This window comes from Anabrus simplex, chromosome 2 (assembly GCF_040414725.1).
Source record: "Anabrus simplex isolate iqAnaSimp1 chromosome 2, ASM4041472v1, whole genome shotgun sequence".
Lineage (NCBI taxonomy): Eukaryota > Metazoa > Arthropoda > Insecta > Orthoptera > Tettigoniidae > Anabrus > Anabrus simplex.
Window position 1 is genome coordinate 269,796,329 of NC_090266.1, and position 13,654 is coordinate 269,809,982.

Consider the following 13,654-nt stretch of genomic DNA (forward strand, 5'->3'; position numbering starts at 1 on the left):
TGTCAAGCAGATCACTAAAGATTTCCAACGACATCCTTCGCAACTAATATCGGATAATTTGTTGGCCTTACTTCGGCTTGCTATGTTATCTTTTCAGCATAGTTATAACCTTTCCAGTCTGAACTGACTCCTCGTTAGGAACACGAATAAAAGCAACTTCTTTTTGCTAGAAATTTTGTTACCAACCTGAAAAGATACTGCAGCCGCCAGGCATTCTTCATAATGTTATTTGTTTAACGGGTGGCAGATGCGTTGGCGCAGTGGTCTAGCAACTCGGCTCCTTATCGCAATGACCCGGGCTCAAATCCCAGCGATTTGGGGGAGATTTTCACTACGAACAGTTCGTGGTGGCATGAAATGCAGGCGGTTTTAAAATCCTAGCCCAGTTCTACTGTAAAACAGTGTCTGGGTGATCTACCGATCTAATGTAAAAAAAAAACTATTTGTTTCAATTCCTACAGATTTGAAGATATACTAGGGTGTCGGAAATTTGTCTCGAAGGCGTTCCTTCGAAAGCGTACTACGAGGAGTTGTCACCGTTCAACAACTCAAATACTACCAACGTTTTGAATATCGTCAATAAATTACACTCTTTTTTCAGAATCTCACATGTAGTAAATATAATTATGAATATTCTAATACACATGTTTCATTTCTGGTTAAGAAATGCCATTATTCAATTATGATTCACATTTCGTATATAGTTCTGATTGATTTTTTGATGATTCATTTATCCCGGCAGGATTAACGCCAGATGGCCTTCTCTTGGACTCAACAAGATGAATACACCCAAGCTATTTACGACTATATATATATATATATATGAACAATCAAAAACTGTCGCATCTATGGAGAGGTGAAATATAAGAAAGTCCATTTCGGCTCCGATCGGCTTTGTGCAGTCAGCTGGATGCGTTTTATAATACGGTCCGTAGTTCTCACTCATTGTGTCAGTCGCACATACTCTACCCTCACCATTCTCACCTCCTCGTGATATGCATTTGAATGGGTGCTCGCAAAAACGGGCTAACCAACAGTTTGTCAGAACAGAGATAAATCAACTTTTGCAAATATCAAGAAACAAAAATTATACCCTAAAAATAATATTTGTTTCATTATTTTATCTTGATGTAGTGCCTTTAAATTATCAATACCATATATTGGAACTGTATTAAAAATGAAAAGTGATTGGAAAAATAGGAATATAAAAAATGGAAGAAAATTGACTTCTGCGTTGACCTAGCTATAGTTAATAGTTTACCTTAGATTCGTAACCAAACTTTATTTTATGACCATACAATACAAAAAAGGTGCTTTATACAGTAAACTAGACAAAGATGCCGGCCCCAGTGGTGTAGGGGTAGCGTGCCTGCCTCTCGCCCGGAGGCCCCGGGGTCGATTACCGGCCAGGTCAGGGATTTTTCTCTCGACCTGAAAGCTGGTTTGAGTTCCACTCAGCCTACGTGATTAGAATTGAGGAGCTATCTGACGGTGAGATAGTGGGCCCGGTCTAGAAAGCCCAGAATAACGGCCGAGAGAATGCGTCGTGCTGACCACGCGGCCCATCGTAATCTGCAGGCCTTCGGGCTGAGCAGCGGTCGCTGGGCAGGCTAGGGCCCTTTCAAGGGCTTAAGTGCCGTGGGTTTTTTAAGACATAAAGATGCTTCAGACTTATTTTGAAATATGACATAACTTTCCCTCATGGGATAATCATCAGTCATATGGGTCATATTCTAATGCATTGGAAAATGATTCCTCAGTCACTTCTTGGCCATTGCCAGCTGTCAGTTCTCTGTAATACTGGTGATATATTGCAGGGACATATTCAAGTAGCTCAAGCAAGTCCTTAAGCTTTGCTAGCTGTATTGGCATTGTAACACTGTATTTTGGTGACAGCTGAACACTAGCAAGTGATGGCCGACCACCATTACTGTTCCTTTTGTGAAGGTCAACACAGTCATATTCCTCAACTATACCATATAAATATTTAACAAATACTTAAATGGTACATCTCTCTTAAATAGTACGCCTGAAACTTTACTAATTAGTACTCTTTGCTTATTTACTGATATCATTCTCTTGGTTACTTTTTCTAGCAAATGTTGAGTGCTCACAAACTTGTCACTTGTCATTTTTACTCCTTGAAATGGCTTTCTTATTCTAGCTCTTTTTACTAAACCCATCCATTAATCTGGCACAAAGCACAAGAAACACCCACAGCCTCTAGTATACTTGAGAATAAGGTTTGCAAACCTACATATAGCCTACAGTAACGCCATCTTTACGGCCTCCTCCGTAAACGTCTGTTAGCCCGATTTTGCAATAACAAAATTGGTCTAAATAAAATGGTATAAAATTCAAAGCGTTTTATCTCACCACACAGGATTACCTCATGTTAGCCCAACTCACAGAAGATACTTTGAACCTTCCGCAATGGATGGCAGCACATAACTCATTTTTTACAAATTTGTTGGTTAGCCCGTTTTTGCGAGCACCCATTCATTTGCACAAAGCACTATAAAATTTTAAGCACGCTCCCACGCAGCGCAGTAGGTCAGGTGCAGGCCACAAAATTTGTGCATACCATAATAGCTACTGTTCGAATCCCGAAGTGAACAAAGCCTTTTTTCTCTCCCGAATGAACACACTGTGATGACGTCAGGCAACGCACACCAAGTTAGGCCGAACTTCGATGCTGAACGCTTCACTCCGTTCTAACATGGGGCGTTATTCAAATGCGTCAAGGGGGCAAGTGGAGGCTCTCATTCAACAAGGCAATTTTATCATTCGTGTGGCGTTCCGCCTAGTGTTGTTCAGGAATGGGTACATCAGTGACGGGGGTCAGAGGACAATGGAAGTCTACCGAGCACTGGTTTAAAGAGGGCTTCTTCTAGGGAAGAAGACAACAGGTTAGTTGAAACTACACAGGAGAACCCGTTCTTTAACTCGGTGGCGGTCATGTCCATACACGGCCCGTACACGATTACGAGAAGCCGGACTCCACTGCAGGAAAGCTGCCACAAAGGAGTCTCTCCGATGAGCAGATGACCGATCGGTTCGCCTTTGCCGAGGTGGAGTTAAAAATCGTAACTAGGATCATATAATCTTCTCTAACGAAATTTCTTTCAGTTCGGCGGAGGTCCGGCCGGTTCACTTTCACAGACCACAGGGAGCCCGATACGACTAAAAGATATATAGCCGAATGTTCACGCAGTGGTCGCATATGCGTGTCGTGTTGGGCGTGGATATTGTCTGATGGGGCTGGAGTGCTTCATCGGATAGATGACCATCTCACATCGGATCTACATTTGGACATTCTTCAGAATGTTATGGTCCCGATTGTGAGAGGGCGCTATTCGATGAGGTAATACAGTTCGTGCAAGGCAACTCCCCAATCCACACGAGCGATCGTGCTCAGGGCTGGTTTTCTGAACAAGATTCCACTGAGCTGCTCAATAGTGTCCCTCGAGTTTCATATCAGAACTCCATTGAACATGTGTGGGCAAGGTCGAAACGCCATATAAAGAAACACTAGCATCACCCTCCCCCACCTTCGGATCATGCTTTGTGGGGTGTAATGTTGGACGCATGAGAGGAGATCGCTCTCGACGAGGAATACTTTAGAAAGCTTGCTGATTCACTGTTGTATCAGCTCCGACAAGTTATTCAAGCCGATGGATACTGGACGAGGTATTAAATCATGTCTAAAACAGCCCTTTTCAGGACTAACATAATTAAAAACACGATGCCAAATTTCGCAATGAATGGAAATACACACGTATTTGGCTAACGCAACACCCTGAAAGTTTAAAAAAGTAATGCGTAATTTAGGACATGAACCCTAGTTCTCACCTTGACAGGCGGGTACACATAGTATATGATTAGTACTGTACTGGCACGTAGCATGTTTACACCACTGTAACAATCCTCCCTGTATATGTTTATTTTACCATTATGACAATTCCTCGTCCATTTCATTGCATTATTTTATATTATTCTGTATGTGAAGAGTTTCATTCACATTCACAGTCACATTTCGTCAGGAACGCGTCGTTAGGCAATACGCGAGTTGTATCGCTTTTTATCGTAGCTGTACCGCCTACTCGAGGACGATCATGCCCGATACAGTATTTCAACATTTTTCATGCGTCATTTTTTGACTGTTCTACTGTACATAACTAAATATTTGGTAATTAAGAGATAATTATGTTAACTGAAATATTGGAGAATAATTAAAAGAATATATCGCCGACTTAGTGGTAAAAATGCCCTAGTCCGTTTTAAAAAATGCGTTCATTCATGCAAGCCGGCCCCATATGAGTTTACTTTGAGTGGTATAATTGTTCAAGTCCTTTGCCGTTCCTTAAGGTACGATTTCACTGCCTGCGGCAAAGGATGACATGTAGCATGCGGCTGTCAACTAATGTTGCTATTTGTTAGCATGCGGCTTGCTATCAGTGGGGCAGAAAAGATATTGTATGCTACATGTGTTGCTGGGTGTAGCATGCGTCAATTGTGGAGACGTGTTACCAACTACAAACGTTATTCCTTCAAGGCAACAGTTTCTTTCCCGACTTTGACCCTGGACGATGGCTTTGCAGACTATTGCGGTAGCAGCGTACATTGTTATTCAGCACGGTCAAAAGAGAAAACGGCCCCGATGGTGGAGGCGAGAATTATTCGTTCGATTAAACCAACTACAGCACGAATTATTTGAGAAGTTGTTGACTAACGACAAAGCGCACTTCAAAAATTTTACACGGATGAGCCAAGAAGAATTTGATTTTTTGTTAGAGAAGGTTGGACCGATGACTGAAAAGTCCGATACCAATTTTCGTGAAGCAATACCACCAAAAGTTAGACCGTTGCTTAAACTTCGATTTTTGGCTACTGGTGACAGCTATATTTCCTGATATATTTGTTTCGAGTTTCTGAACCTAGCATCTTACGAATCAACCCGGAATTGCATATGGCGCGGAGTAATCCAAGCTGATACAGGCATGGAGCCTCTAGAAAACAAACCACGTCGGAATTCTCAAGAGGCGAAAGCCATTAGGAATGAGATTATTGAGTACTTATGTCAGATGAAGGCCGTGCACCACGGCAGGATCGGTTTGCTTAGAGGTACGGGATGTTTTAGAAGCTTCTTGTGTACTGGAATTTAATCACAATCATTTTTTTATTAAAATGTATTAGTTTTAAGCCGAATATCCTAATCTGCTCCTTTACAGTCCACATTTCTAATAAACTTATACCAGGAGAAAGAAATATAACTCGTTGCATCTATGACAATAAGCACACATTGTGAGGAAGAAAAAGACTGTGATGAAACAGTGTAAAGTATTTGCGTAATTAGAGTAATGGCGAATTTCTAAATAAATAGTATCCTATATTCATTATTGTGTGCTAACAGCGTAGAAACGACAAGCGTTTGTTATGTTGTTAAACGATGTACTTACGAGAAATCCACAGGGATGAAAATGTCCCACAATACTGATACATAGAATTCATTATTATTATTATTATTATTATTATTATTATTATTATTATTATTAACAGTAGTAGTTAGTAGTACGATATAATTAAATTCTGCTATCTCTAATTCACATATTTGTAGTGCATACTGTACATGCAGTATAATAATTGGGCATCGGACTCACTACAAATGGTAGGGTAGTCCTCGCTGTCGTTCCTACTGCTTTCTTTTTATTCCAGGATTATTGAATGTACACTGACTGACAGAGCAAATGCAACACCAAGAAGGAGTCGTCAGAACTTCATGCCAATTGCAGGGTAGACTGACGTCACTGAGGCATGCTCATGATGTGAAATGTGCCGCTGTGCTGCGCACGTAGCGAACGATAAATGGGACACGGCGCTGGCGAATGGCCCACTTCGTACCGTGATTTCTCAGCCGATAGTCATTGTAGAACGTGTTGTCGTGTGCCACAGGACACGTGTATAGCTAAGCATGCCAGGCCGCCGTCAACGGAGGCATTTCCAGCAGACAGACGACTTTACGAGGGGTATGGTGATCGGGCTGAGAAGGGCAGGTTGGTCGCTTCGTCAAATCGCAGCCGATACCCATAGGGATGTGTCCACGGTGCAGCGCCTGTGGCGAAGATGGTTGGCGCAGGGACATGTGGCACGTGCGAGGGGTCCAGGCGCAGCCCGAGTGACGTCAGCACGCGAGGATCGGCGCATCCGCAGCCAAGCGGTGGCAGCCCCGCACGCCACGTCAACCGCCATTCTTCAGCATGTGCAAGACACCCTGGCTGTTCCAATATCGACCAGAACAATTTCCCGTCGATTGGTTGAAGGAGGCCTGCACTCCCGGCGTCCGCTCAGAAGACTACCATTGACTCCACAGCATAGACGTGCACGCCTGGCATGGTGCCGGGCTAGAGCGACTTGGATGAGGGAATGGCGGAACGTCGTGTTCTCCGATGAGTCACGCTTCTGTTCTGTCAGTGTGGCGTCGGCGTGGAGAAAGGTCAAATCCGGCAGTAACTGTGGAGCGCCCTACCGCTAGACAACGCGGCATCATGGTTTGGGGCGCTATTGCGTATGATTCCACGTCACCTCTAGTGCGTATTCAAGGCACGTTAAATGCCCACCGCTACGTGCAGCATGTGCTGCGGCCGGTGGCACTCCCGTACCTTCAGGGGCTGCCCAATGCTCTGTTTCAGCAGGATAATGCCCGCCAACACACTGCTCGCATCTCCCAACAGGCTCTACGAGGTGTACAGATGCTTCCGTGGCCAGCGTACTCTCCGGATCTCTCACCAATCGAACACGTGGGGGATCTCATTGGACGCCGTTTGTAAACTCTGCCCCAGCCTCGTACGGGCGACCAACTGTGGCAAATGGTTGACAGAGAATGGAGAACCATCCCTCAGGACACCATCCGCACTCTTATTGACTCTGTACCTCGACGTGTTTCTGCGTGCATCGCCGCTCGCGGTGGTCCTACATCCTACTGAGTCGATGCCGTGCGCATTGTGTAACCTGCATATCGGTTTGAAATAAACGTCAATTATTCTTCCGTGCCGACTCTGTTTTTTCCCCAACTTTCATCCCTTTCGAACCACTCCTCCTTGGTGTTGCATTTGCTCTGTCAGTCAGTGTATATAGGGAGTCTTCCCGCAGTTGTATATGTTTACTGTGTTGCTCTCTTATATGCATTGTGTGTTGATGAAGTGCTAATGTACAGATTATGGTTAGGCCAGAACATAGCTAATTTATTTTCAATTAGTGGAGGAGTTATTGGAGAACCTAGGTGCAGTTCCTACCTGATTATTCGTTTTCAGGGGGTTAGATCAGACTCAATCAGCAGAGTACCACTTTTGCAGCTCAATGAACACGGCCTGAGTGGAATCCTTTATGCTTTACCATTTTATTATTAGTGTTGCTCCTGTTATTAATATTCTAAATTAAGGGAGCATATGGTGACCTCTGGCGCCCATTTACATGCATTTTCGGCAAATTACAAATTATTATTATTATTATTATTATTATTATTATTATTATTATTATTATTATTATTATTATCAGTATCGCCATTTTTATTTATTCACTTATTTTATTTCACTGGAAGTCGCCAAGTGATAACTACATTAAATTATGGTACTAAATTTAATATTATCAATGTAGTTTTTCTAATGTTTTAATTAACACCCATGCGAAAGGCGATTAATAATTTCACTTATTTTATTATTCATATTTTATGTTATTCATATTTCAATTAGCGCCCAACAGTAGGGCAGATATTATAATCATATTACAACAGAGCTAGTTCAAACAATCTTGCAAGCTGGACGCTGAAGCGCATAAGCGTTTATTATGCAGTTGCATATTATGCACGTGATAAAAGAGAAACGATATGGTGGTAGTATGTATCTGACATTGTTTCCCAACTCTTTTCCTTCCCTAGACTTCAAGTACAAAACTTTCTGCTCTTATATTCTATCTACCATGTAAGTAGCTCACCAAAACTGTCAACTGCTGAATCTCTATGTATAATAGCTGCCATTCTCATGCAGACAAACGTGTCGATGAATGGCCACTCATGTCCAGTCCGTATCCGATATTGGTCATCTTGTGCATTTACCTCGCATTTACTTTACGGTATGGGACCAGAATGATGCGACATCGGAAGCCTTTCCACTTGAAGAAGGTGATGATGGTGTACAATACCGTTCACATCCTAAGTTCGTTCTTTATCTTCTACAAGGTATGTACGTATCTTTCTTTTTTTCTTTTTTGTGAAAACAATAAGTATACGTGAAACAAATATTTAACAGAACTTTAAGATAAGCTATAGCGTTTTCCTCTTTTCTCATTCTTTTTTTCATTTTTGTATATAAACATGATTTCTCTTCCCTTATTAACGGCGAGTAGGCCTATTCCAACACCAAGCCAACCCTGTACTTTAGAGGCAGCACGTCTGCTTCTCACTAGAAGACTCTGGATCGAACTCCAGCTAGTCCAAGTGTTTTAACCATGGAGTGAGAGCTCTGCTTTGTGAAGTCAAATAAGTAGCTGCTGATATGATAGGCAGCGGACTCTATCAATAAAGCCAAGAATTACTGCTAAGGAAGCATGGACGCTGACCACATAACACCCCAATATCTACAACTGGACAGCAGTTGTCTTAGATAGAATGTATGAGTATGTGCCACAGCGTTGTTTGGTTAGTTGATTCCCATCCTAAACAAGAGTCAGCAAATAATGCCCAAGGTGCAATGCGAGGCGTTACTAGCCCATTTTTACTGACTCTTTACGTTCGTTTGTTCAAGAAATGTGAAAATGTTGTTTTCACACCAAATTCACGGCATATTCAAGAAATGGACATTATTTCAATTATGTGAAGCAGGGAAAACGAGAAGGTTCATGATTTCAAATATCCCGTCCCTCAGTGACAACCATTCAATAAAATTATAGGACTAACTTTGTCATAACTCACCCGTTTCCAACCCGTAAACCAAACCCCAAGGCGCTACAGCTATCACTGCCCTGGTGCACCATGCGACCAGTCCATGCGATGAATGGCCTACCCAGTCAGAAATTTATCCACCAGAGCAGCGCGATGCGGTCGGGCATTATCGTTCATTAAGAGGAAGTCTGGACCAACCGACCCTCTGAAGAGTAGAACATGTGGTCTTAGTACCTCATCCCTGTATATCCGAGCGTTAACAGTGTTCCTCGGAACAAACCATGAAGATGTGCAGGTCCGTACGGCCATTCAACATGATGCCACCCCAAACCATGACGCCACGATCACCACCACCACCACCACCACCACCACCACCATACTGGTCCCGTTCCACGATGTTCCTGCGGTTGTATTGGCTACCCGGTTCTCTCCAGATTAATGTGCGACAGGAATCGTTCTGCAAACTAAAGCGGGATTCATCTGTGAAGAGCACATACCTCCATTTATTCATGGTTCAGTTTCAATGTTGACGGCTCCACAGTAAACGGGCCCGTCTCTGTGTTGGATTGAGCGGGACGCACACCGCTGGACGTCGGGCAAACAGCCCTGCTGTTCTGAGCCTCCGGTACACAGTTTGCCGGGAAACAGCAACCCCAGAGACAGCTGCAAGCTCTGCCGACAATTGTCTTGCAGGTGCACTCCGATTTCGTCGGGCTGTTAAGGCCAGATATCGGTCCTGCTGTGGAGTGGTTACCCTTGGTCAACCTGGTACTGGCCTACGACTAACATCTGTGTCTCGAAATCGTCTCCAAAGCCTGGAAATGACACTTGGTGGCACATTCAAGGATACGGCGACTTCGGTCCGTGTCTGGCCTGCTTGCAGGCGGCTGAGTATTCTACCCTGCAAAACGGGATCCAAATAGCGTCGTTGTGCTATTATGTTGTCACGATCACCACGAGGCTACATTCCGCATACTATAACAGGGCAAACCCGACTGAGGGAATATGGGGCGCAGGCACTGGCTGTTACCTTGCGGTTACGCCGCTAGTCAAAGCAGGCAACAAACCTTTCCTACACAGAGCGAACACGTAAGGTTAGTAGGTGCATATGTCGTGCTGTCTATTTCCTGTTGTCCTGCATACTCGAAACTTATGCTTAACTTTTGGAGACTAGTGTACTTCGTTTCTATACACGATCATATTAACAGTCTGATACGACTTTTCTCACTCCAATTAAACCTAACTGAACAACGGAACAGGAAATGTTAGGTAATTTATAGTACTGTAGGGTTGGAAAGAGAGCGCGACGAGGGAGGAGAACGGAGGGGATAAGGTGGATTAAATTTCAGCTAGGAGAGAACAACGCAGATTTGGCATATTGATAGCAATAAAAATAGGAATAAGAAACACATTTTTAGCATAAGGGACTAAAGTAACTACTGTATTAATGACCGAAATATACTGAATCCGAAATGTTCCATCATTCCACCTGCAAATTCAAAACCTTCAAGAAGCGGTGGCTTGTATCCTTCAGAACGTTCCAAGACACTGCAGTTTGATCTGTTTACCTATTTCAGTACATGTCTAAGCAAGGTAGGACTCTGCTACAGCTTGTCAAACCTGCTGTACTGCTCTCGTGTGCATGCTGACGCCGACAGCAAAGATGCGTAATACATACATACATACATACATACATACATACATACATACATACATACATACCCCACTACAGATTTATTACTTTAAGCGTTTAGTCTCCCGCATAGACATATAGTAAATAGACAGGCAGAGCTCTATCTCGTAACACTGGTGCTAGTGAAGCCGGAAGCTTGCGTCCACCGCTATCCTACGTCACTACAGATTCACTGTAAACAGGTAAGTCACTCTGCTCATTACATGGAACCTTGGTTTATGTTGTTTTATGCACATTTCGAATCATTTTTCAGCAAATTACAGAGGGGCAGATTGGCGATTACCTGCGTAGTGTAGATTGAGTGTAGCTTTTCCTATTCGCAAAGGGGAAGAAAGGATGGAAGGAAAATACATTTCAACACAACGATAAGTGGCTTACATATGCTCATTAACACGTGTTGGTTAGTTTTTAATATAATTGCATTTGCCGGCACTATCAATGACGCCTAATTATGTACGAAAACTTTCCGACAAGGAGGCCTTCAGGTGCATGGATCACGGATTATTTTCCGTACTTACACTGTAGTACGTTTAGTTATCCCCTCAAATATGAATGTCCCAAAGCTATTGGACTTGATATCCAAACATTCTCGATAAAAATCGGCTTCTAAAAACTTCAAGTGTCTTATATCAACAAACCGACTGCCTCTGTGCATCAGTGGTAGAGGTCAGTCTCCAGATCCCAAGATGGCGGGTTCAAACCCGGCAGAAGTATCGGATTTTTGAAGGGCAGAAAGAAGTCCATTCAACACACTATGTCGTACGATGGCGGCATATGCAGTAAAAGATCTCTGGTGACACATTTGGTGTTTACCCAACAAAATTAATAAAAACTCAGCCACAGAACAGACGCCCAAGAGAGATTCGGTTTACTCCGCCATCTAGGAGGCGTAGAGAAAAAGGGAACGTCGAAATTGACGAGCAGACAGGCAGCCATATGGTGTCAAATTAAAATGCCTGCGCAAGGTAGCTGAGACTATACGTTAATGATTGCCATCATCGACTAAACGTTAACGAAGTGACAAGCAAGCGCGTACTTCAGTGGCTAGTGCCGTAGTCTAAGCATTGAAGGATCACCGATTCAAGTCCAGCTGCGTGCGTGGATTTCTTTTACTTTCTTCCCCTTCCAATGTTTCACTCCGCTTGTATTCTATGTAAGAATATTTGTAACGGTTCAAAAATTGAGTACAAAACGAAAAACTTTGGGTAGGAAATGAAAAGTGTATTCTTTTCCTTGATAGGGAAAATACAAATATGTTCAACTTTCTACCTGATCTTTTAAAAACTTTGTACCCAACTTTTGAACCATTATAAATATTCTTACCTAGAATATATGTACAATGAAACATACGAACGGGGGTGAAAAAGAGGAAAAGAAAACGAAGCACACAGCGGGACTCGAACCAGCGATGCCCTTGTTACAAGAATCGGGCGCTACCCAGTAAGCCACGTGCTCGCTTGTCACTTCGCTAACGTGAAGGTTGTCAAAGTCGATTTTCTGGAGAATGCCTAAATATCTGGCCCAAGGCTTGTGGGACATTTATATTCAAGAAGTCGCCTTCACGTACGCCTATTATAAGTATGAAAAATGTATGAGCCCCCTCTACCTGAAGGTCCCATTTTGAGTTGTATTTTGCAGAGAATACGTGGTTTGAGAGTAGTTCTACGCAACGTAATATCATCACAAGTGTTTAGGTTATGGTTAATGATTAATCTAAACTCCCTATATGGATATATTATTTTACATTAATTCATTTTTAAAAATCAAATTAATTTGGTTAGAGCTTTCAAAGAAGCACCCTCTTCATTCAAGAAGTTGTAGACACAGTACCAGAGAAAACCGAACGAGCTGATTGTGCGGTTCGAGTTTGCAATCTGGAAACATTGGTTCGAACCTCATTGTTGACAGTCCTGAAGACTGATTTCCGTGGTTTCCTATTTTCACACCAGGTACATTCTGGGGCTGAAATTTAATTAAGACATTATTCGCTTCCTTCCCAGTCGTAACCCTGTCCTATCACATCGTCCCTATAAGACTTCCCTGAGTCCGAGCGACGTAAAACCAATAATATTCGAATTATAATAGTACCAGACAAATATGCTTCCTTGTGTACACCCAAGCGAAATGTACTCGTGGGTGCAATCTTACTAAATTTAAACAGCTGTGCCGTATACAAGACTCCTTACATGACCGTACGGACGAAGTAATAAGAAAAAAAGAGGGTCCTTCTAAGGTGGCGGTCACCCATGACTGACCGAATTGCTTTGGTGTGGTTCGTTGTTTGGTAAAATAATTCATTTACACTCTTTATGCCCATTTATTAATAAAATATTCCTTTTCAGATTTTAACCATAGGTTTCTTACAAGGTAGAATGACTCTTGGTTGCGAGGTCACAGATTACTCCGACAATCCTGAATCAATCAAGGTGAGTGCAAACCTTTTACATCCCATTACCTTTACTAATTCAAGTAACAAGTCGATATTTATTCTTTCTTTCCGGCAGTGTAGTTGCTATTCATTAATGCATTATGTCTTCTGCATTAGCATAGTCAGTCAAACGAATTTAATATTGCATATAGGCTGGTACAGACTCAGTGAGGACATTCATACACCCACCTAAGAGTATCTCAAAGCAGCGTGGGTACGTAAGAAGTGGAAATTATCCAATTATGCAAATCACTAAGCAATTGTAGACCCGGATATATAATATTTCAGCGACCGGGAAAATCATCCATACTCGTACGTTCCTATAAAGATTATCGTGCAGTATCGTTCCATACAGCAGGTGAACAACTTCCCTTTCTGAAACACCGCTGCCATCCAAATCGAAGGGGAGTTGGTAACAACACAAGTGGAATACCTGTGTCGACTAAGACTGCCCAGTAATCAAATACCGTGCTAAGTGCATAGGCTACTCAAGGAAAAATATTTCATAATCTAACAGTTAATTTCTACAGAATGGCTCATTAATTATTTACAGCGCATGAAAGGGTACGAAATACAGTACGTCTCATCTCCTACTTCA

The 13,654-nt window shown here is 42.6% G+C and overlaps 2 protein-coding genes across 3 annotated transcripts in view; one reads left to right on the top strand and one right to left on the bottom strand.

Moving 5' to 3' along the window:
* LOC136864045 (oxysterol-binding protein-related protein 9) overlaps window positions 1-13,654 on the bottom strand; it is an 830,446-nt gene that overhangs the window by 673,402 nt on the left and 143,390 nt on the right. The gene's annotated exons all lie outside the window — the stretch shown is intronic.
* LOC136864047 (very long chain fatty acid elongase AAEL008004) overlaps window positions 8,106-13,654 on the top strand; it is a 29,847-nt gene continuing 24,298 nt past the window's right edge. Inside the window, exons 1-2 of the mRNA XM_067140576.2 lie at window positions 8,106-8,233; window positions 12,971-13,054. Coding sequence (XP_066996677.1) covers window positions 8,141-8,233; window positions 12,971-13,054 — 177 coding nt within the window. The 5' untranslated portion in view covers window positions 8,106-8,140. The remainder of the gene's footprint in view (window positions 8,234-12,970; window positions 13,055-13,654) is intronic.